General features: G+C 35.5%; 1 protein-coding gene across 2 annotated transcripts in view; it reads right to left on the bottom strand.

Moving 5' to 3' along the window:
• Positions 1–8,533: 8,533 nt before the first annotated feature.
• Positions 8,534–23,412, bottom strand: part of LOC142340814 (uncharacterized) — a 61,965-nt gene continuing 47,086 nt past the window's right edge. For both annotated transcript variants that reach the window (XM_075391546.1, XM_075391545.1), the window contains exons 5-7: positions 14,018–14,207; positions 12,868–13,125; positions 8,534–9,047 (exon numbers count right to left, since the gene is read on the bottom strand). In XM_075391546.1, the coding sequence (XP_075247661.1) occupies positions 8,688–9,047; positions 12,868–13,125; positions 14,018–14,207 (808 nt within the window). In that variant the 3' untranslated portion in view covers positions 8,534–8,687. The remainder of the gene's footprint in view (positions 9,048–12,867; positions 13,126–14,017; positions 14,208–23,412) is intronic.

Here is a 23,412-nt window from a genome sequence, read left to right as displayed (position 1 = left end):
ACAGCACTGACACTCGATCCGGTATCCAAAAAGCTAGATGTTGTTTTCATTATCAATAAAATTGAAGGAATTTCTGCGGAACAATGTTGAGAACGAGTTACATTAGGGAGGTAAAAAAGTCAGCTGAAAACTTCAAACGAGTAAATTTGATAAATAATCTGCACAAAAATGCAGCACGAAAAAAACTGGTACGATCAAAAAAAAATGGATGGAACAGTGATCCCCACTATTGAAACTTCGCAGCAGCGTATAAAATTTCCCTAAAAAATGGCTATTAAAAACTTACAATTACACTGGGCTCTATGTCACTTCAAATTGTTGAGTTAAAACTATGCTATTTAGGGGTCTATTCATCCCACTCGCAAAGCAATACTAAGTTGCAGTTACGTTTTATACCATGTCAGACTCTGAAACAGATAATGGCGCTGCGGAGTGAGAAACTTGTTCGAACTTGTTAATGCGACCGAGTAAATGTCGTCTTTTTTGGATGCTTTTGTTACAAGTTGCTTCAAAGTGCAGACGGCCCCGCATATCAATGCAGGAAAATACGAGTCGTACATTTTTTTTCACTTTCCACATGCCTTCATATTTTGGGTCTTTAGTTGCCTTGTGATAGTTGGCTTCCTTTGTATCTTTCGGACATTACTTGATTAATGGACTAAAAAATCACGTGGAAGAGATTTACGCTGAATCCATTCCACCACACGCCATTTGCTTTTATGTCAAATTGAGCGTTGTCATCTACTAGTTTGCTAGTAAATAAATCCACCCTAAACGTCATGTTTCAGGGTTGTGTCGAATGCACAAAACGTCAGCGAACTCCAATTTTGTGAGCGTTCAACAGTAGCGTTTAGGAGGCAAGGAGGTAGCCAGTTTGCGGTTTGTTTTTTGATCCCAATCAGACAACGTGACGTTTGTCTTCATATAATATGCAAAGGATTTTTTAGTGGGCTTCCATACTGAGTTAAAAACTTTCTTTTGTATTGAGAATTTTTGTCCTGAATGAGGTAGAAATTAATGAGATCTTTATGCCGTAGAGGCTCATATGCCTGTGACACATCGTAGCTGCGTATCGTTTTCCATTGGCTCTCGTATTTTGAATCTCTTTTATACAGTGAGATTAGGGATGAAATTTCTGTTACAATTTACCGAACCAAGAAACGATCGAAGTTTTTTTAAGGTTTTTGGTGGTTCGAGTGACAAAACAGATGTGTCGATTTCGATTGGGGAAATTACCGGGTATGATAAGTGATAGCCAGGACAGTCTATTTCTTTTTTATGATTCGGAATTTAGGTAATATTAATTTAAGTAAGATTTTCTTCATCTAGTTGACGGGAAACATTGAATGTGCGTTCTTGTGTTCTTCTTCTGTACCTTTGCTAACAATCAAATTGTAATCTAAGAATCAGTAGTTAAATTTTAGCCCAATTAAAATATAGTCGATTGCTTCTTGATGTTCTGCTGGCATATCAGTAAGACCATAGAATCCAGTCTGAAATCCGCAAATGCGTCATATCACCACTGGTTATGCTGAAATTACAATGCTTTGCGTTTTATTTGGCTGTACGCAAGTTTAGGATCTATAGATGAAAAATAAGTAGTTTTTCGCAGTACCGTTTTATTAAATGGTTGCGATATTGATTCGGTCAAAGATTTTATGATCGGCATTTGATATTTTTTTGTGGGAAGATTTGTTCAGAGCTTTTGAGTCTAGTCTTAACTTCAGTGAATGATCCTTTTTACGATGAAATTAAACGAAAAAAAAATTGGTCTAGAAAATTAGTTGGTGATAGTGAAATGTTTGCATCAATTAATTTTACGAGCTTTAGGCTGACTTAAACATGTAAATAAATCGGATTTCGTTTTCAATTCAAAATGTTGGTTAGAAATCGCTTGGAATTTGGATTTAACTATAGTTTTTTTAACTTCCAATGTGACAAATAGATATAGGAAATTGTGTTGCTATTTGTTCGTTAAAAATGCGGTGAGCTGTAATATTGCTTATTTGACGACCTTTTGAACATCGAATTTGCGTAACTGGAAACCCTAGCTGGTCAAACAGGTCACGACCAATTGATGAATTGAGACAATCTGCTATTACTTTAAATTTTGAATATGGGATGTGCCAACCGTTGCTTGACACCTGTGTGCGAATTTTCCCTTTAGTTTGCATTGGTTCATTTAAAAGCTTGAACAGCTGGGTTTGTCCATTTTGATCATACACAATGCTTGTGTAGTGTTACTACCACTCTCGTTGACACTATTTTGTCCAACATGCTACGTGTGCTTCCCAAGCCGACCAGTAGCGTAAGGGATAATTTCCCTAATTTGATTGGCGTCTTGAGTGCTTCAATTTTTTTCGAAAATGTCATCAATCATTTCCACCTAATTGTAGTCTCACCTGCTGTAATTTGACTCAGACAATTAGTTGAATGGTGATTACTGAACCTTAATTTTGAAGTCATTGCAGTTTACATTCCAACCCGTTAACCTATTTGTTACTGTTCTGGTTTGGGACATTCGTTTGTTTGCAAGGTTTCCTGCAAATTTTTGCAAAATGATTTAATAAGCCATAGTTATTCCACTCTCTGCAGCATTCAAAACATTTTTCATTGACCTAGCGTCCACACTAGGCGGCAGTTTTGACAGTGGAAGGCGGGAGTTTGAGTGACAGGTTTAGGGATGTAAATCGTGCTGGACCGATCCACAGACTGAGTGCTTGCGGATATTGATTTATTGAGTTAAAATTACGCTTGCCGAGACAAATGTTTTGGAATTAGATTGAATTTGGTGTTGATTTCTCATACCCAGTACCCTGTTAATTGCTAGTTGGGGGGCCTTCCTGGATTCACCGTTTCTTTTAACAATGCTTGTCGGGTTCCTGGATTTAACAGATTCGTTCTAAAAACATCCCTGATGCGTTTCTCTGCTTTGTTTTTGATGTTGGCGTTTCCCCGTAAAAATGTCCAACATTTAACCTCTCATTGTTTCTTTGCTACAAAATCATATTTGTCCAATGTTATGTTTCGTGACCTCATAAATGCTTCTTCAAACAGAGTCAGAGTTCTGATGTACAAAAGTTTCCGCCATGATTTTCCTGCTGGTAAATATCCGCCTGTCTTCCACTCCAAAACTCAAATACGAAAAGGAAAAAGTCTTTCGTTCTGCGAGTGGCCATGGTTTGCCATCGCACATTGTACTAATCACTATCAGATGCCGGCATTTATTCTGTCAGTGCATCTTTTGCTGTTCATTCAGGGCGCTTCATTTTCCTTCAGTTGGAGCTGATGAAAATTAGTCAGCTGATGAAACTTAATGAGCAGATGCAACCTCGGAAGTTGGTTGCAGTGGTAACCATGTCAATGTTTCCTATTCTTCGGAATTAAGTTTTGTGTGCATTCTGTTCAGACGTCACCTTAAAAATGGGTGCCAAAAGATCATTTGTTCGTGACTTCAAAAAACTCTAAATCTAGACGTAAACACGCAGCAATAAAATGGTGCAGTCAGCAAGCATTTATGAAAAATATATTTTTTACCTACTTGCCAATAACTCATATTCTATTCTATACTTGATTTTGGATCCTATAGCGTTTAGGGTCAATTTCGTTTGAGTATCAAAAAACATACATCTCCCAGTCAGAGACCACCTGGTATTAAACAGTAAACTAATGATTAAATATCTGACACGTGCGGGCGTAGGCTTTGCAAATAATTTGCAAACGCTAAACAAGAGGGAGCAAAAACAAAAAAACTGTGACCTTTATATAGCTGCCTTCACAACTTTGGTTCTCTTCTGCAATTTTAGAATGGTCAGGTCAACGCCTATCCCTCTTCCTAAATAAAGAGGAAGATTTTCAAAAAGTCGCAATGGTTTTTTCGGTCGAGGACACATCAGTCTGCTGATGTCAACTCAAATTTCGATCTCGATTACTGACAATTGCCACATTTTCTCAGTTGTTTAATCGAATTCCCGGAACTCATAGGCAACTTTCGGAGCACTGCCCGGGTCGAGGTGTCAACGCTAAAAATTGATTAATAATAAATGTAAGAATTGCGGTGAATGCGGTGAAAAGATGTAAGAATTACGATTTTTAGTGTTGACAGCGGTGAATGCGGTAATATAAAGTTTTCACCGCTAAGAATTCGAAATCTTACAAAATATTATCAATTTTCTTCACCGCAGTAAAATTTTTTATAAAATGTAAGAATAGCGGTGAATGCGTTGTGAGCGTTGAAACAAAAATCATTAATCGTAAAAAAATGCGAGTTACTAACATACACAGCTAAATATATCAGATATTTGCACCGCAGAAAAAATTGCAAAATTATTTAGGAATAGCAAGAAATGCGTTGAGAGCGGTGAAAAGAAAAATCGCCGCAAAAAACCGAAAACCTTCACCACTAAAATAGCATAATCTTTTATCGATTCAATTGTCAATAGAAAATTGATTTACTGAATTGCACAAATAGCTACAGTAATGGCACCGAAAGTCTTTTTTTTATGAAAAGAAAAGGTTTTCCATTTATCGTTTCTTTTTAATAATTTTAAGTTGCAATTTTTATTAATTTTTCTGTTGCAACCAGCAGACAGATTGAAGCCTTTTAAATTTTAAACTCATAATCAGACTCTATGTACTGGAAATTTAAGGCAATTCTGTAAGATTCGCTATACTTAGCAGTGAAATGTTTGTTTTTTACTACCTCCTTTTGTTAGCAGTGAAATTTTGTTGCCCCTTAAACGGTGAAAGTAAAACATTTGCGAATAAAAATCGCAGATCTTACAGACTCTCAACGCATTTGTTTTCAATAACATTTACTGAATCTGATTTCAATTCACTAGAACATCATAGAAATAAATGAGATGGCGCAGTGGAAAAAGAAATTGTTGACACGCAGGGGGCGAGAGGTTCGGTCATGTTCGGCCCAATTTCTTCTTTGTAAGAATTTTACCGAAATAACCGCTAATAACCCCAAATCTTACGAAAACTCACCGTATTCATCCCTTAAAGATGCAGGCGCTTTGCGGGGATAAAAATTTCTTCCGACGCAATTCTTGCATCATTTTGTTGACAAACTTCAACCCGGGTGGCGAGTAGAAAAAGTTTCATAGCACGCTTTATTTTTGCGCACTAAGTCAATGAGATCAAAAGCTCTAAAAGAGCCAGTTTTGACACCAATCTCAACTTGTCCATGCCTGTGTATTACATTTAATGTTGTTGTTCCTAGACAGCAGAGAACAATAGCCTTCTGTTCGAGTTACGGATGGCTGGGGAGCGGAAAGATGGTCGCAAAAAATCACCAAACTGACTTGGACTCGATATTTTTCCAACCACGAATCAGCTCCATGTTGAATGTGTCACTTCACTCCTTTTTATGATCAATGAATAATGGTGCTTGCCTTGAAAAAGCAATGTTTTTTTTTGGTTTTCAGGAAGGAAATGTTTGCTTGGTGGAAAATTCGAAGACTCGACTTTATTCTCCAAATATAGGTATTATTAATACCATTGAGGCCTTCCTTAAAAAATTCTAGATTCTTCCAGCTTTTCTCCCTGAAGCTTTCTCACAGAAACTTAGTTAAAAACGTAGCTTGTCGCTGACTTTTTAGGTATGGAAGAGTTATAAATTTTATTTCGCTGGTCTGATCTATCTGAGTCGGAAAAACTCATGGCATCCTAGGAGCTCACTAAAAAGCAGATGATTTCATTGAGGTTGGTTTTGCCCTGGTTGAGATGTCAGCGCCGTTTCAACGCATTTTTTGTAAGAAACGCTTTGAAATGCTTTTGTATTTGCTGAAATGTTTGTAAGTTCAAGCACATTTCAGAGTATTTCAGAGCATTATTATGTAAGATTTATGCGTTGAAAACTTTTAAAAGTTCAGCTCATTTAATCTACATAATTTTCTGAGATTTTCTGGACCTGGCTGGACACCTAAAAAGATGCGTTTGAAGGGAGACGTACTCTAGCGTCACTCTGGGTATCAGTGATTTCCGAAAATTGTCTAACGTTTTAGCGTCACTCTGGGTATCAGTGATTTCCGAAAATTGTCTAACGTTTATCATAACAACCAACTACTCATGTTCCGTCCTGTAGTATAAATTTTGCTCAAACTTGTGAAAAATCGTCTTTTGTGCCTATGTTCGCAATCGATGATGACAGCTTTTCAAAAATAGATGCATCTGTTATTCTTCATAGGCATTCAGAACTTTAAGAGATTTAAAAAATGGTAAACAAATTTCAGCAATCATATTCCTGTTTAATATAAAAATAAGAAATTTGTAAATATTTACACTGCGGGACTAATATCAGTTGTTTACTCGTTGATATGGCTCGGAATTCATCATTGCTTTTTAATATATCAAGCGCCCCTCTTCTAAAGGCAGGTAGAAAGTATTTTAAGTTAAGGCGTGCGTACTCTCATAATTAGTATCAATGTTCTGGAGAGCAGAAACGTTCTATAAACAAGATTTGTTTTTTTTTCACCAAAAATTAAAAAAACAAGATGGCTCGTGCCCTGAACAGCTATATTTGCGCCCCTGCACAGATTTTTCCAATATTCAAAAATAGTCACTCAGATAAAAAAAAGAAAGCAAACGAGAAGTAGATCAGCAACAACCAATTCCTCAGTTCAGTTTGTTAAATTGTGGTGCTCACTTCAACTATTATTAACTATTAGCTTACCACGTCATAAACTTCCATTCGAAGAAACTGAGGTATCTATTCTGTACCCTCCCGTGTTTTTATGACCCCCAGTTACAAATTGTGTGTTGCTATCTAGCACGTCACTAAAATTGAACGTTACTAGCACGTTACAAAAAAACTGCAAAGACTCCTATCACACTTCCCGCCAATATGAGTTAGATAAAAACAACTTTTCGAAACAAAATAGGGAACATTTTGAACGACCCCCCCCCCTCTTCCTCCTCTCCAAAAACCAAAACCATCAGTTGAGAAATAGAGCGTTGAAAACATTCGTTAAGAAACAGAAAACTAATTTCAATCATTTTCCTAATTTTCTTTCGATGGAAAAATCAAAAGAGCTTGAAAAAAAATATAATCTATTAATCGTCTTGATTCGTTGATCTATACTAAAACCCATTGATAGCTTACATTAAAAACCTAGATTAAAAACTTAAGTGTGAATACTGAACTCATTTTATTTTGCAGGGTAACTCATCTACGATCGCTAAACTTAATAGAACAATTGAACAAATACCTCATACCAGGAGAAAAAAAGTTGAAAATAAACAAACTTAACTTTGATGCAGGAAGTCACTGAACGATTCATCCCCCTGACGTTTTTACTGGTCAACAAACTGTCGTGACAAGAATCGACTAGTAGAAAAAAACATAAAAGGAAAAATCGTGTAGATATCCAAAGAAAATATCAACCTAGAATTTTCTACACGAGCCTCATCAGAAGAGCAATTTTTGATTTCCCGTAAAACATATGAGACTATAAAAGTGAAAATAAATGAAGGAATAAAAAGACTCCTCTAGAAGGGATAAATGCTTATTAATATTGATGAAAAACGAGTTGGTCGAAATGATAAATTCAATCACTTACACCTAAAAACTAATTCTCTGAAACAGATCAAATTTGTTAAAAAAGGGAAAGACCTCCTTCCATATATACTATCGGGAATTGCAAAAAACGGGAAGGAACAAACCAAGGAAAGATTCGCCAAAAAACCTTTAGTAAACATGTGATGTCAAAATTAAAAATCATTTGCTTCAAATTTAAATGTTTCCTTTCAACTTGCACCCTGTTTAATTGTCGTCAACAATTTTCTTTAGTGCGACCAAGCGAATAGATATCAAGTAGTTAAAATGTCTTTCACAAATTCATCAATAAATTATCACAAGTTTTTCTTAAGTTTTGATTTCATAAGTGTTGAAATACAGAAACGTCTTTTTGTCTTTCATAGAAGTAATATCTTATGAGAAAATTTTATATCGCACGAGATCTGAGAAGTGCCTCATTTTGTTTTTGTTAGCCGGATGCAAAGTTTATTGGCTCCTGTACGAGTTCTCAGCATAAATTTTGACATTTTTTCTTCATATAGAATGCAAAATCATTGGAATGCCTCCTAAAATTATGTTAATAAGTTTCGCTTTTGTTGGCACTAAAAATCTTCACTTTGACACTGAACTGATTTTAAAAACATGTCAACCTTTTAGACTTAAATTGAGATGATAGGCGTATTGGCACAAAGTAGAAAAGACGCTGGTAAAATAGTTTAATTACACACCTATGACGCTCAAACTATTTAACAAATATAAAATATGGCAGCAATCTTTAAGCCGCAAAAATGTATACTCTTGGTTGCTCATGGACAACAGTATGAGAGCAGCTTCTGTTATCATAAATTTAATTTCCCTTTTTTCTGTATTAGTAATTTAAGACGCGATTGAGAGACCAAATTGTCCCATTAGTCATCTAATGATTAGTTGCTAAGTATGTTTTCTCAATCCGCAATTTATGCGAGCGTGGATTTGCAATTATTTACAAATTAATATTTTTTTTGTGGAAAAATGACAAGTTCCAGTAAAATTAACCGAACGAAGTTTTTGCGGCGTAATGATTTGTTCACAAAGTAAATGGCAAAAGTTTGATTGAAGTATGATTGAAAATAAAGTTTCAAGCAGTAACGGAATCGAAAAAGATTCATTGAAATCAAGTGACAAATTAATTTATGGCTTTTGGGTTACTGTCATGAACAACAAAAGCCAGGGCTCCTGGACCCTTATCGGCTGGATGGAACTGGACTTCATGCGTTCGCTCGCAGCTCTCCACCGCAGTTTTGGAGTGGTGGTGTTGATTATAAGCAGTTTTGTACCTTTTCAGCGTTGTGTAAATCCGGTCAATGGCAAGCACGATAGAGGTCAATGTGCTAAATACGGACCAAGGGTTGAATGGGTCGTAGGTGTTGGTTTCCCGGACTAGGCCGTCAAACCATCGGAATGTTGACTCGCTATAAGAGAAGCCGTCGGCTGTACCCCCGCATAGGGAACTGAGAATGTCGTCGTACGATTTGTCGTGATGGCTCTGCAGAAAATATAAAATACAAAAAGTATAATGAATATAAAAAAATATTTAAATTTTTTTTTAAAATTTGAGGTGATCGCACATGATGACTGTGTACATAACCCCACTAGTCAATTGATAATCCTCAAAATTCCTGTTTTAACAAATTATCAGGAATTGATATACGATGTCTTCAGAACGCATAAATTGTTGATACTGGCATTTTGAGGATTATTAATTGACTAGTGGGGTCATGTACACAGTCATCATGTGCAATCATCTCAAATTAAAAAAAAACAGTTGAGACTGTATGTTACTGAAAAGTATCTAAAAAGGGAATTACGTCACATGATAGAGCAGTTCTTAAGAAATATAATTAGTTTTGGGATCTAATTCTATGGCGTTAAAAATTGATAATCAAAATTTTTCTGACACACTGTATTTATGCTCAATATGTTATGCACATTTTTTAGTGTTCTGAGAAGTGGAAACTGAAATGCGTTTAAGGAATTGTTTAATATAACTTATTTCGGAAAATTTTTTCAGTCTCTCAGAAAAAAATCAACCTGATTGAATTCTGAAACAAAATCACCGTAAAACCAAACAATGAGGCTCGTTAATGTGCGTTTGCAGATGATACCGACCCGAGCTCATCTACATTTTTGACTGGATTGTTAACCAAATGCAGAGAAAATCAAAAATAGATGTTTGAACTAAAAAAATCGTTACACGCCCAAATTACAAAATTAATTACCTAATACCATGTCTCATTACAGTGCTCACAAGATGTGCCATTAAAAAGACTACAAGAAAAAAAAACAAACAACAAAAAAGCAAAACCAAAAATTTCACAGCAAAATGCAGTCACATATAAACATATACACTTATAAACTACACAAATTTACTTTTCCTTTACTGCTCAGCATATTCGATTTTCTTAAATGACGCTAGGTAACAATCGACAAAAAGAAGAAAAGATGAGGCAAAATTCAAAAATCATTCAAAATTTATTTAAAACAAATAATTTCAAATGTCTGAAAAAAAAACATAAGCTTTCAACAAAAAATTTTTGATAAAATTAGTAAAAATGTTTCTCATTTGAAAATCATTGGAGTCTGTTGTTACGCGAATGTGCTAATAGAACAGAAAAAGAAAAAATATGTTTGACCACTCACAAAACTTTCATGAAATTATATAATGTTCGACAAACAAAACATCAGTTACGACATAATATCAACGGACACTTTAAACTTTGAAGTACAACTAAATTCATTTTGAACCCAATTGAAGTTTGTCGGGACTTCTTAAAGATGAGAAAAAATTAGTTGACGAAAAGAACAACAAAAACTAAAAAGTTTAAATTATTTTTCAAAACGATTAACATCCTAAAATTTAAGACTTTTCACTATAAACTGACTGCATTGAGTAACGTCATTCACTCAAGCGTCGATTAGAAGTTTGTGAGACCCCTCAGCGTTTTGCGAAAACATAAAGGTTTTTTTAAAAAAATCAGGCAAAAACAACAATTTCAAAAAAAATAAGAGAGAAAACTGTCGAAAAAATTTAAAAATGAACTTTACAGTAATGATTTTTTCTGTTATCATTAATTGTCTCAACAGCATTGCAAGTTCTCCTTTCTTATAATAATATGACTTAAAAAACCAACAAATATGAACAAATATATTAAATACTCGAAATTTGGGAGAAAACCCGTAGTATCAACAACATTAAACTCAAAAGCTTTCAACGGAAGTCAATAGATACGCTACGTTATGCCTCAATGGGATAACGATGATATATGTTGATCAAAAGTAATCAATAAAACGTCAAAGTAAGGTTTATGACATTGAAAACGACAAATACAGCACAACCAAAACCTCAGAAGAAAAAACGAGAAGAAAGTGTCGAAGCCGTTTAAACTATAAACTTTTACTGAAAATTTTATCTGTAATCCATTGATCATCTTCTCTAAATCAATGGAAAATAGCAATATTAGGATATTGTGAAAATAATTCAAAAAGAACCAAAATTATGAAAAAAATATCCACAAATTTTGAAAAAATATGAAAACTCCTAGCATCGAAGTCGTAAAACAAATCATTTGAAGATAAAACCGCTAGCCAAATAAATTTTGATGCAGTAGTAAAACAGGGGTCCTCGCAATACTGAGACTGACTTACTATTCTTAAAAATAAGTCGGAGATCAGTTAATGTTGAAAAAACCTTTTAAAAAACTATTTTTAAAGATTTAACAGACATTAGTGGTCCCTTTAAAGCACTAAATAGTTTCACTTAATGCTCATTAGGAAGTCTATTGCAATTTTAAAGAAAGATTGTATGCCATAAGACTACAAAATTTTAGTATAATCTCAAAAAGAAAATCGAAATTTGATTAAGACTTACAAAAGCTCAGAGTCGAAGCCAAAAAAAACCATTTCTTTAAAAGCTACTCCTGGAAAACGATTTTTGTCCATTGGGCATCATTTTACTGTATTCGAGGGTTGTCATTAACAGAACCTCGATATGAAAAGTGACAAGTACCTAAGTGACTTGCAACAACGGCCCTCAAATAGAATTCGAACGTTTTTGATAGGAAACTTCCCTATGAGACGAGAACTAGCCTTTTTATCACCTCTCGTCTATTAGGAACACAAACTTGACTCTTCTTGTAGCGTGAAATGTAATTTTGAACTAAGATTTGTATAACAAGTCTTAATTTGAACAAAAATTACGCTAACAGTGAACAAAATCATGCCAAATATCCCGTGTTCACGCAAAACTTTAAACCTCGATAACTACTCGAAAAAACAAAATTCAAAAACTCGTTTTTAATTTTAAATTCTACGCTGGACAAGCTTTCTCATGATACCATTCATTTTTCTGTACGATGAATATATCGATCAGTCAAAATTAACTGAAAAAAAAAACATTGTCCCCCCCCCCCCCCCCCCCACATGTTGCGTCGGAACAAATATGACAATTTATTTAATCTTTTTGCTCAAATCAGTCTTCAAAACGCATGCCTACTTCGTTTGACCTTTAGTATAACGCTTGATGTGCTTCCTTGCATTCTCTCGAACATAATTATTTCTGTTTTGAAAATGAAATGGCCACAAAACATGGGAAAAAATACCACATTCATTAAGCTTCAGAAGCGAAAATTTTTCTTCAGTTGTTGAAGTCAAATACTGCCCTACTTATGAACAAATTTTATCGTTATCTTATGGCTCCTGAATGAAGTTAATAAATATTTCTTGAGACCTGATAATTATATGTTAGCGCAAAAATGTTAGTGGCCAAGGAGACAAAGCGCCTTGACGCGAGGGTATTGGCACCTTGGCGCTGGAAACAAGCCCTGGGGGACAAAATGAACTGCATTAAATGTTGGGCAGTTTCGGAAAAAACGGAACAAAGAAAACAGTTGATTTAAGTTTTGGTTCTGAATAATCGCGCAAGGCAAAAAAATATGCAAAAAATTTGAAATACCAAAAAAATTAGATAAAGTTCAAACAAGAAAACATTTTGATAGCACTTGGAAAAAACTTGTTTGGTCGTCCGAGCAAACTATTTCATAAACTTGAACATCTTTTTTCCCAAACCGTTTGTGATACATGGCTTGATAATTTGGGCAGATACAGGTGGAAAAGTTAACAGTACGGATGCGTTGCTGTTATATAAAGTCAAAGCGCAAGACATTTTCGATTTCAAACCCTGTCCCCATGTATTAAGATAGAAAACGGTTAAATTTACTCGCCTCATATTTGTGCAATTTACGTAGCAACGGGCTGTAATTAACATTAAATTGGGCAAAATCTTATCAGAGATTATTTATAAAACTAACCCAGTCATCATATCCCCATTCGCCACCAGATCCCTTCCCAGAATACTCAAAAGGATCATCTCCTCCACTACCAGTGGGATTAGGATTATTTGTAGTGGTCTCAGCCGGGACAGAACCACTGCCGCCGGAACCAGACCCTCCTCCTCCACCACCACTACCACCACCTGGGGGAGGACCACTGTTGTTGCCCGATCCGGGGTAGTCTCCAAATGAGCAGTCCCAATCATCTGTACTGTACATTGTGGTCGAAACAGTTGACTGAAATGAAACATTTGAAACAGTTCTCTTTTGTCCAGTAAAGCCTCTCGCAAACCAAAAACTTTAGAGTGAGTTCCATTTGGGGAATATCCTAGTCATTTCAAGTCAGTTTTTCTTCATGTAACTCATATTAATCATATTTTTTTTGCTTGTTTTAGGCGTGAAAATTTTAAATTGCTTTTGAAATTCCCACTTAATTTGTAACTTGATGGGACTTATTGTACATAATATTTGCAGTAAAAATTGATCAGCTCAAGCGCTCAAGGAAAAATGTTTTCAGGTGATGAAAAATTTGCGGCATAGGAAAAAAATTTCCTAAAGTCCTGCACCGTGGATTAACATTTTTTATTTTTACATCCCTGTATAAACAAACTAATGTAACAATTATTTTTTCCGGGCCGTGGCTAATATTTAGTACAATCTGGAAAGAGTGGGAACTAGTTAAAAGGAAATAATCCAATACAGAAATAAAGTCAATGATAAGGGATCGTATTTTGCAGCCAGTTATTTTTGTTTTATACAATCTAACTATCAGTAGCTTGATGAGAATTGATAAATGGTTAATTTGTGTAATTGGGTTCTTTAAACGCGCCTCAACCCCTGGTTCTAAATGGTTTGGTCATAAGACATTTTAAAGAAGCACTTAGATCTAGCGTTACTGAGAGCATCTAGGATCAGTCTATTCCAGAATGAAATGACCTTTGATCACATCATCCGATACCAAATGATCCCTCATCTCTCAAGTTCCAGACCAATGCCAAGACTTAAGCGCACTCGGAGGTTTTTCCGGACTGTGTTCTCTGAGCGCACGGTGCGCTGGTGTGCGCTCGAAGATGATCTAATCAGATGTCACGTTGCTCTAGGATCTGAACCGGGCAGGGCTTCTTTTTACCTCTAAAGTAATCCTGGTGTGGTAGAGTGTCCCCTCTTCTTTGAATTCCTCTTTAAACATGCTGGCCAGGGTCATACTCTCAGTAGGCAAATATCTAAAGACTGCTTTGTCCTGTTCCAATAAATTCTGCAGAGTCATCAGAGCTTGTAGAGTCTGTCCACGTGCAGATATGTTGGCCGCCTGGTCCAGTCTGAAATAGCAAACTGGATTTCAATCATCGAAAAATTGATTCGATTGTTTCAAGGTGAAACTTATAATTTTCTTTAATTTTTTTTTACTGTTTTTGTAAGCATGTGAAAAATTACAGGGTAATACATTTGATTTCAATTTTGCTCCTAAAAAAAAACAGAAAATAGGTATCTTGACATCGCAGGACAAAAACCTAATGTTACGAATCTTGATACTCATTGTTAAAATACAGATTCTCCATATGGACGAGGCGTACACTCACGTGGTCTTTTTCAGCCCAGTTGAGGGTTCATTCTTGCCACCAACGGGTTTCAGAACAACGACAGGTGGGAAAGTATAAAGACATACGTTATAACTCGTCTTTATGTAATCGACCAAACTTGTCCCGCCAACAGAGAAACAAGGCGTGATACATTTTGCTTAAATAGAATTCTTCAAATTATTGTTCAAACTCGGTATGTTTTAGCAAGACCTCCTTAAGCAAGACCAAGTTGAAGTTTCGAGATGGTTCTTGACATAATGACGTTTTGGCAAAAAAACCTGTTTTTCGAGACCAAAATTTCTAGTCGTCTGAGTGACTAGGTTCATCTTCAGAACTAAAACTAAAATATTTTCCCTCACAGAACCTCACTTGTTTGATTGATTCATTGATTTAAATTCAGATGGTAGACGATACAGAGTACTTTATACGGAGTATTAAGTTTATTCAATTTACCACCTTGGACACCATACGAGTCAAAAGACTCCACAAGAGGTGCCCAGAGAAAAAAAACGTGCAATAACTAATAAAACAAATCGAAAACATCTTTATTATCCAAATAATATGCCCTAAGTTTAGTTGGAATCGAAAAAATTTCTTTTTTAGCCACTTGTTTGGGTAATAGACTTTTCATAGCAAGGTAGTTGAACAATTTTACTAAAAATCTCAAGGATTTCTTCTGAGTCTGTGTTTTGACTTTTGGCAAAGGGATGAGTGACTTAATGGACGCCCGCGTGTTTGGCCTGTTACTGTCAACATCAAGAAAACTCAAAGGAGAAACTTTTGCAATCTGATCCAGGATCTCTTTTAGAAGAGCGTCAAAATATAAATCAGAAACTGACAGCACGTTGTAACGCTTGAAAAGAAAGCATACATGGTCTCCTCTCTTCTTGAAAAAGATAGTTTTTAAAATGCGTTTTTGTAGACAAAAAATAGAACTGAGTTTTTTTTTGCCGAACCGTAAGCTTAAATTCCATACGATATCATTGGTCTGGCATAGCTATTATACATTTGTAATAGAAGAGTTTTCGAGAAAAAGTTTCTTGCTCGGAACAGCATTCCGTTGAGTTTTGCTAATTTTTTTCCAACAAGTTCAATGTGTAGATCAAAATTTAGATGCTTATCAATGAACACTCCTAGATATTTGAATGAAACTACTTCTTCAAGCACTTCGACTAATAGCAGATTTTTTTATTTTTGTACATTCCGGCCAAAACCCACAATTTTACATTTCTTACTGTTAATGACAAGTTTGTTTCTTGAACACCAATTTTCAATCTTTTTCAGGTCATTATTGAGCACTTCCTCAATTTCCAAATTTTTGCCTGATGTTTGTCTGGCAGATCATTGATAAACAAAAGAAACAGCAACGGGCCCAAAACTGATCATTGTGGAACACCTACATTAATTTCCAATTTTTTCGATTCTTTTGATCCGTGGACTACAAATTGTTTTCTATCTGACAAGAATGAAGCAATGAGTGTATTAACTTTTCCTCGAAAACCTAGATTTTGTAATTTTTTCATAAGAAGTGAATGATCAATTGTGTCAAATGCCTTTTGAAAGTCAATGAAGCAAGCGAAACCTATTTTTTGTGATTCAATAACATTTCGCATCAGTTCTGTAACTGATGCGATACCGTGTGCGCATGAGCGTTTTGGCCGGAATCTGAACTGGTCGTTTGAGAAAAGTTGATGTTTTTCGAGGAATTCAACCATCCTTGCATTCAAGACTTTTTCAAACACTTTGCTGAGGGATGACAAAAGACTAATTGGTCTATAGTTTGAAGGGTTTTCAAAATTTCCATTTTTATGTAGAGGAATTATCTTAGCTGTTTTAAGACAAACGGGAAAAAATCCTTCTTGAATGCTCCTATTTATCAGTTTAGCCACATGATAGCTGACTACTGAAGCTACTAGTTTTAAAAGTTTGTTACTGATCCCATCATGACCCGCTGTGCTTTTGTTTTCTAATGAACTTATTATGTTGAAAATTTCCTCAGTGTCAACGGGAAATAAAAAAAGTTTTGTCGTGACATGGTAAACCTGGCTCACTGTCTACATTGTGAAAATTTGTGTTACTCATTTTCTTTCCCAAGTTAACAAAAAAAGTGATTAAATTCTTCCACATCAATGTCTATTACTGATTTTTTCCTTTGCCCTAAGAATTCGTTGAACAATTTAAATTTTTGTGGTGAGCTAACGGATAGAGTTAGTTTTTGATCATAGTGCTGTTTGCAAGCATTTCGCACTTCATTTGTTACTATATTACGTAATTGCTTGAAGCAGACTTCATTTTTACTATTTGGGTGAGATATGAGTGTATCACGAGCGCGATCTCTCTTTCCAATAAGATTCTTTAACCTGTTTGTCATTCAACTGTTTTTGAAAATTTTATTCTTCGTAATTGGATATTTATCATCAAAAACTTTAAGAATGATTGAACTTAGTTCACACCAAGAATTCAAGAACATAATCATTCATATCGTTTAATCTATGTTGGAGAATGAAGAGGAAGTTCAAATATTTCTGTTCATTCTCAAAAAATTTAAAATTACGACTGTAATAAAATTCATTAGATTGAGAGCTAGAGACTGAAAAATTAAACTCATAAAATAGAGCGTAATGATCGCTGAAAGTTCATTTCAGGGTTGATACTTCTTTCGATTGTTTCGACAAAATATGATCGATACATTTGCTCGTGAACTTAGTTACTCTAGTGAGTTCTGCGTTTTGAATTTCATAGTTAAATGAATTGATCAAGTTTTTGTAGTGTTGACGATATGTATCAGAGATATCAATATTGAAGTCACCACAAATAATAGTTTCTTCTTTCATCGCGTGCCAACGCAAAAAAAGCCAACGCCTCCTCCTCTTTTGTCGTTTCTATTTTTTACTATCATTGGATGATACCCTGTTATGAAAAACATGTCTATTGGATCGTTATCAGTGAGCCAGGTTTCACATACAGCTATTACAGCCGGTTTGGTTTCGAGGGTTTCTAGTTGACAGCAAATTTGGTCATGATGGGATCTTAAGGGTTGCACGTTTATAAACAAAAGCGATTTCGAGTGTTTTTCCATTTCCAAGTGATAGATGATTGTCCAATTACTTGATTTTAAAACTGTTACAAAAACACAAAGTCGAAAGGGAGTGTACACTGCGTCTGTTCTTTAAGCCGCCTTTTTCAAATGTTAGGACAATCATCTATTGGGCGGTGTGTCGTTGTCATTAAGTTTTTTTCCAGCTGGTGTTGCTCCCATATGATAAATCTCGTCGAAATTATCAATTTCAATTACTTCGCCAGGTCGTTTGTTTCGTCGCTGATTTGGCACTTGATTAGGATTCCAGTTGTTGGCTTGGTTGCGTTGATACGGAGATATTTTCTTTATTGCCCGCGATTCAAGATCTTCAACTGCTTTAACACTATCAACAGGTTGTGTTAAACGCCCATTTTCAGTTTTTAAAAACAGTTTTACCCTACAGTTGTAGGTCGTGGTGACCAAATCCAGTTCGTTAGCCCGTTTTTGAATTGCCAATAGCCCACTTGTAACTGCAAGCAGGTCGAAAAATATGAAAGCATGGTAGGCGGGATTGAGATAGGCTCTGTTATAAAATAAAGACATTTTTTTATCAAATCGAGACAACAAAATTCTTCTCATAAACATTTTGCAAATTTGATAGCGCTATCAAAACTGTTTAGTGGGACTAAAAGTTTCCACTAAAAACGTTCAAAAAATTTGATACTTATTTCTACATTTCAGATGTAATCACTAGAGACAGATCACCAGCTAGAAAACATAAGATTATGAATAATTAGGCTAGGCACATTTGTAATTTCTGCACAAAATGAGAATAAGCCTAGATGCCCATCGCTTTAAACGCTCAGTTGTCTCATCATAAAGCAAACTTGAGTCGCTCAAAATTCTATATAATCATCAGCACAAGTCTGCAATGGCGACTTTGACCAGATACCAGGTGTGGTCTCATAATAGATAGTTCACAAAGAACAAAGGGAAAAAACCAAATTGAGAGAGAAATTTCGTCTGGATGTCAATGTCAATAACACCCGGGATCTCAAACTGTTCACTGATTATAAAAGATGACATACGCATGCAAGATGAACTCAAAAGTAACATAATGTGCACAAAAACCCAGAAGCAAAAATGTCTTCCATCAAGTCCAAAAACATTTTACTGCAATCAGGGTCCTGCATCAAACGACGTGCATACAAATTCTAGTGACGTCTTGGGGGGAGGAACTATATACTCAACTGCGTTTTTTTTTCAGTCAGTTTTTGCCGATCGATATAATCATCGTACAGAAATGTGAGTGATATCATTAAAGAGCACGTCAAGCGTAGAATTTTACATCAATAAGATTTTTTGGAATTTCGTTTTTTCTACGGAGTTATGGAGGTTCAAAGATTTGTGAATAATAGCCTAACATGTTTTGTTCATACTTTTCCTAACATTTGCTTTAAGTTTGATCAAGTTTTGCTGGACGGATGTCAATTTTTCTTAACGATAGTCCAATTAGATTTACGTTTAAAGATAAAAAAAGAGTGGGTGACTTGCTTGAAACAACTGTTCTGCCAAAATTGTCAGCAAATTTTAAAAAAAAATTCAGCGTTTTTTTTTCATATTTTCATAAAATAAATAACCAAATATGCCTATTTAACCCAATTTGTTCAGGTTGACTGGTGGCGCAGGCACCAATATTGCTGACAAATCTTCTCTCAATCAAATCTGGGCCAATTTTACCTCCGGTTGCTATGAAAGTTTCCTGAAACATCATTTTTGCGTTCTTTTGCCAATTTAAAACGATATGTTTAAAAAAAGCATTTATCTTTGATATAATATGATTTTCGTTTGCGAAAAAACATTTGCTAATGTTTTATGATAATTGAATTTTTAATGAGCCGCGCAACGATAGCAGGGACAAGCGGAATTTTAGTTTCATCGTTGAGTTTTGCGAGGAAAAAAATTCGCATTGTTTTTTCTGTCTTTTTTTATTCTTTTTGCAATTTTTTTCAAAGCAATTTCAGAAAAGTTTTTTTTTCAATTAAAGCTTGGATTGATAAGTAATTAATTTATATGCTTCACTAGGTTCCAATGAATAATAATCTGCTTTATGTGTAAAAGTCATGGTTTTTATGGCTCGACAAGTTTTTAGCGTAAATTTTTAGGGAACTCTTGATATTTAACAGCATTTGATGTTCTTTCTGAGGTCTTATGACTGAGTATAAATAATGAAATGGCTAATTCGATATCAAGAAAATTGCTCTATTTTATGCCTTCAGTTGATACAGAATTAATTTTCGGTAAAAAATAACTCTAGAAATACAGAAAAATCATTATTTAATTTAGCTATAACGACTTTGCGTCAAACTAGAGATTTCGATAAGAATTGCTTCTTTTTTAAAGGAGAAAAAAACAAAGCAGCTTTAGTCCAGTTGTGGGATTCTGTAGTTCAGAAAATATTCGGATTGTAATGAAGCGCTATATTTATTTTTTTGAAACACGTTTGCGTTTTTGTTTTTTAGTCATGTTAGTAACCAACCAGATTGATTTCAAATCCAAAAAATCAATTATTGAAAAGTCGAATTTAGGTGCGAACGGAGGCCGATGAGCGAACGTAAAGATTTCACCAAAGGCATATGGTTTTTTTTTGCTTCAACACCGTTTGCAAGAAATTGGTCGTGAAATTTCGTATTCTGTCTGTATTCAGCCTTAATTTGTAGTCTTTCGGCTTAGTGTCAACAATAAAAAGTACAATTAGCTTCCTAGGAATTAACAGTTTAAACTGTTCACTATTTTCAATTGAAAGCTTACGGTTGTTATATCTTACGGTTTTTAAAAAAATGTTTTAAAGAAAAATTTTTTGAGATTTTACCGCTTTCAATCTTTTTTCTGCAACCTTTTAGCGTAGTCTCCCAAAAAAGGTTGCGATTTTTCAAGTGAACTAAAACGAAGTTTTAAATGCTGTTTTATTTTTTAAACAAACTTTTTCTGTGTTGAGACTACAAATTTTTTGACATTTGCGTTTTCGTCGTTCTCTGTCGCTATCTTGTCCGGTCATCACACAAATGGCAATTGGCAAGTCTCTAATCGCATTAACGACTTCGCATAAAGGCGTAATTAATTGTATTCAACATTTTGGCGGATAGATTACGTTCTGATTGGCTTCGACACCGTTTCCTCGGAAAATTTAAGTGATCTTTTTGATTTATGTCTTTATTTGTTCTTTTTCTAGTCGTATGAGATTCTGGATAATGAAAGCCTCAAGAGTTTTGTTTCAGGATAACAAAGAAGCCATCGAATGGTTTCAGTTGATAGCTATTTGCTTTCAAGGCTTTGAATTTATTTGTTTTCAAAAAGTTTAAACGCATTTTCTATCTTTGCCCCTTTTTGCGGCCTACTTGTTAATTATTGTAATAATGACAAATTCCCATATGTTTCGGATGAAAGTAAGTCATTGAGTTTTGGTCGTACGTATTGCTTGTTGTTTTTCTTTCGTTTTGTTTTTTGTTTTATCTCTTACGCTCCTTCATGGCAGTTATCATCGGCCTCTTATGAGTTATTGTTTCATTTGTATAGTGGTTAAAGCCAAAGCAATTTTTCAAATGAGTACACCAATTAGTTTCAAATTAAAAGTGATTTTCAAAAGTTTTCTATTTTTTCTCATTTGTTGATTAATTGGCTTTTTCAATAAAACTCTGGCGATGCGCATGGTCGTCAGCTTTGCAAATTATTTCAACATCAAGTCCAACTTCAGGATGCAGCAAAGAACTGTGTAGTAAACTCGTGGTATTAGACACAGCCGACACTAAACTATTGATCTATTTAAAGTTAATTATAAACAAGTGGACCAGTTCAAACAAACATTTCCAGATGATTGGGATATAGCAACTAATTGTTTTCAAAAATAATTTCGAAATTGTAAAAATTTTTTACTAGTTTCCTCATAGTCAGTGAAAACATGCAAAAACGGACTATGCATTCTAAAATCATGCAGAAACAGACGATGACTTTGTTATGCAAAGTCATGGAATAAAAGATACTCTTGAAAGTGATACAGTGCTGATTTGACGCTGTACTATTGAGATATGATGACTCAATACTGATATAATATGAGTTTATGAACCGGGTTGCTTGGACCTTGTATCTTACTAGACAAGATAATTGCTATGCAGCTTTGATACGGCTGCATCTTAGAAAAATTGTGTCGAAGAGCGAGACTTCGAATAAAAGAGCAATGCTCCGATATATGTTTCTACTTTTTTTTGGGAAAGTGTTTATTTTGAGCGCAAAAAAACAATATTAAGCAAGGTCAAAGTAATAAGAAAGGGCAAATTTGACCGCGAATGCGACTTAATATAGTTTTGCTACGTTTTCCATTTTTGAAACGAACAAAAACTTGTTTAAAACAAATTTTTGCCGAGCTCAGCTTAAAATTTTAATCAGTAAAGCTCTTCTCAAAATCTCACTGAGATTTAATGACTAGCGTTAGCGAAAATTTAGGTTGATTTTATTGAAGTGCAATTGAGCGTATAATTAGTTACTAAACGGTGGTTTTTAGTAACACATATTGTGGATTTTAAATTTGTGAAAATTGGTCACGAGATTTTGTAATCGGGTACCCTTTTTGCACGTATAGCGATTCCACAAATTGAGGAGAATCAGTTTGTGCAGAAATAGCTTGAATTCCCAAATATAACCCCGTACCTAACACAAAGTGTAAATCAGCTCCGAATCAGCAGCAAAGTCATTATGTTTTTTTCATGACTCTTACTATGTTCATGTCACATTTAAGAATTCGCAGTCTGCGTTTTGGAGTGACTCATTCGAGCATGATTTTCTTTGTTATGAACACTGTCTGAAGTCCTAGGGCAAGTGGACAATTTCATCCGGAGCATAACTAACTAGCGTCTGAATTTTCTCTTGACATCAAACATGGATGGTTTTATCCGGAGCATGACCAATTAGCGTCTGAATTTTATATTAGCATGGTCGTAATTAGCACGGGCGGTTCGATAATTACCACTCACTCATTCAATGTTTCTCTCTTCTATCTCGCTTATATTTACTTAAGCGGGGCAATTAAATTGCACCCACATTTCTTTCGCCTACACAATTTTGCAAAACCATGTGCAAATGCATGAATTCAATTGATTCAAGGAAATAGAGGATTAATTAGATGAAATAGTTCATGATATATTTGTAGTTTCATGACAAGTTTGCAGGTTCTCAAGTTCATCTCCCAGTTTATTTCCCATTTCTCCAGTCATTTCCCAGTTCTCCAGTACATTTGGGTGCGCGGAGGTCGGTCCGTGATCACCTTTCGGTCGCCCGGTTGTGCGCACGATCCACAATGTTCACGGAAGTCGTCGATCTCCCAACAGCAAGTTCGGGACGTTCCATGTTTGTCAGAACAGCACCCCAGTTTGAACAAACTTTACTGCAGTGCGACAGATCCGAAACAAAGCACAAAGGCGAAACCAAACCCGAAAACGAGAGTAATGGAGAACAAAACTAGAAGGGGGAGGAGGAGGAGGAGGAGGAGGAGGAGGAGGAGGAGGAGGAGGAGGAGGAGGAGGAGGAGGAGGAGGAGGAGGAGAAAGGGGAGGAGGAGGAGGAGGGGGGATGATGGGGGTGAGGAGGAGGGGGTGAAGAGGAGGGGGTGAGGAGGAGTAGGAGGGTGTGAGGAGGAAGAAGAGTGGGATGTGAGGAGGAGGAGGGGAGGGGGGGAGGGTGGGGGGAAGTAGGAGGGGGAGGTAGCGGAATAGGTGCGGGGTCCAGCGAATGGGGGACAGAAGGTGGGGTCTTGTTGGTAAATCGAGGTACCAGTCTGTGAACCAGTAAACAAAAAAAAAACAAAGTATCATTCATACTATAAACAAAGAAGACTGAATTAATTTAAAGGAACAATAGGCGACTCCGAATCCA

Source organism: Convolutriloba macropyga, chromosome 6 (assembly GCF_964194025.1).
Source record: "Convolutriloba macropyga chromosome 6, txConMacr16.3, whole genome shotgun sequence".
In the NCBI taxonomy this organism is placed as follows: domain Eukaryota; kingdom Metazoa; phylum Xenacoelomorpha; order Acoela; family Convolutidae; genus Convolutriloba; species Convolutriloba macropyga.
This window is presented reverse-complemented; position numbering and strand designations above follow the sequence as displayed.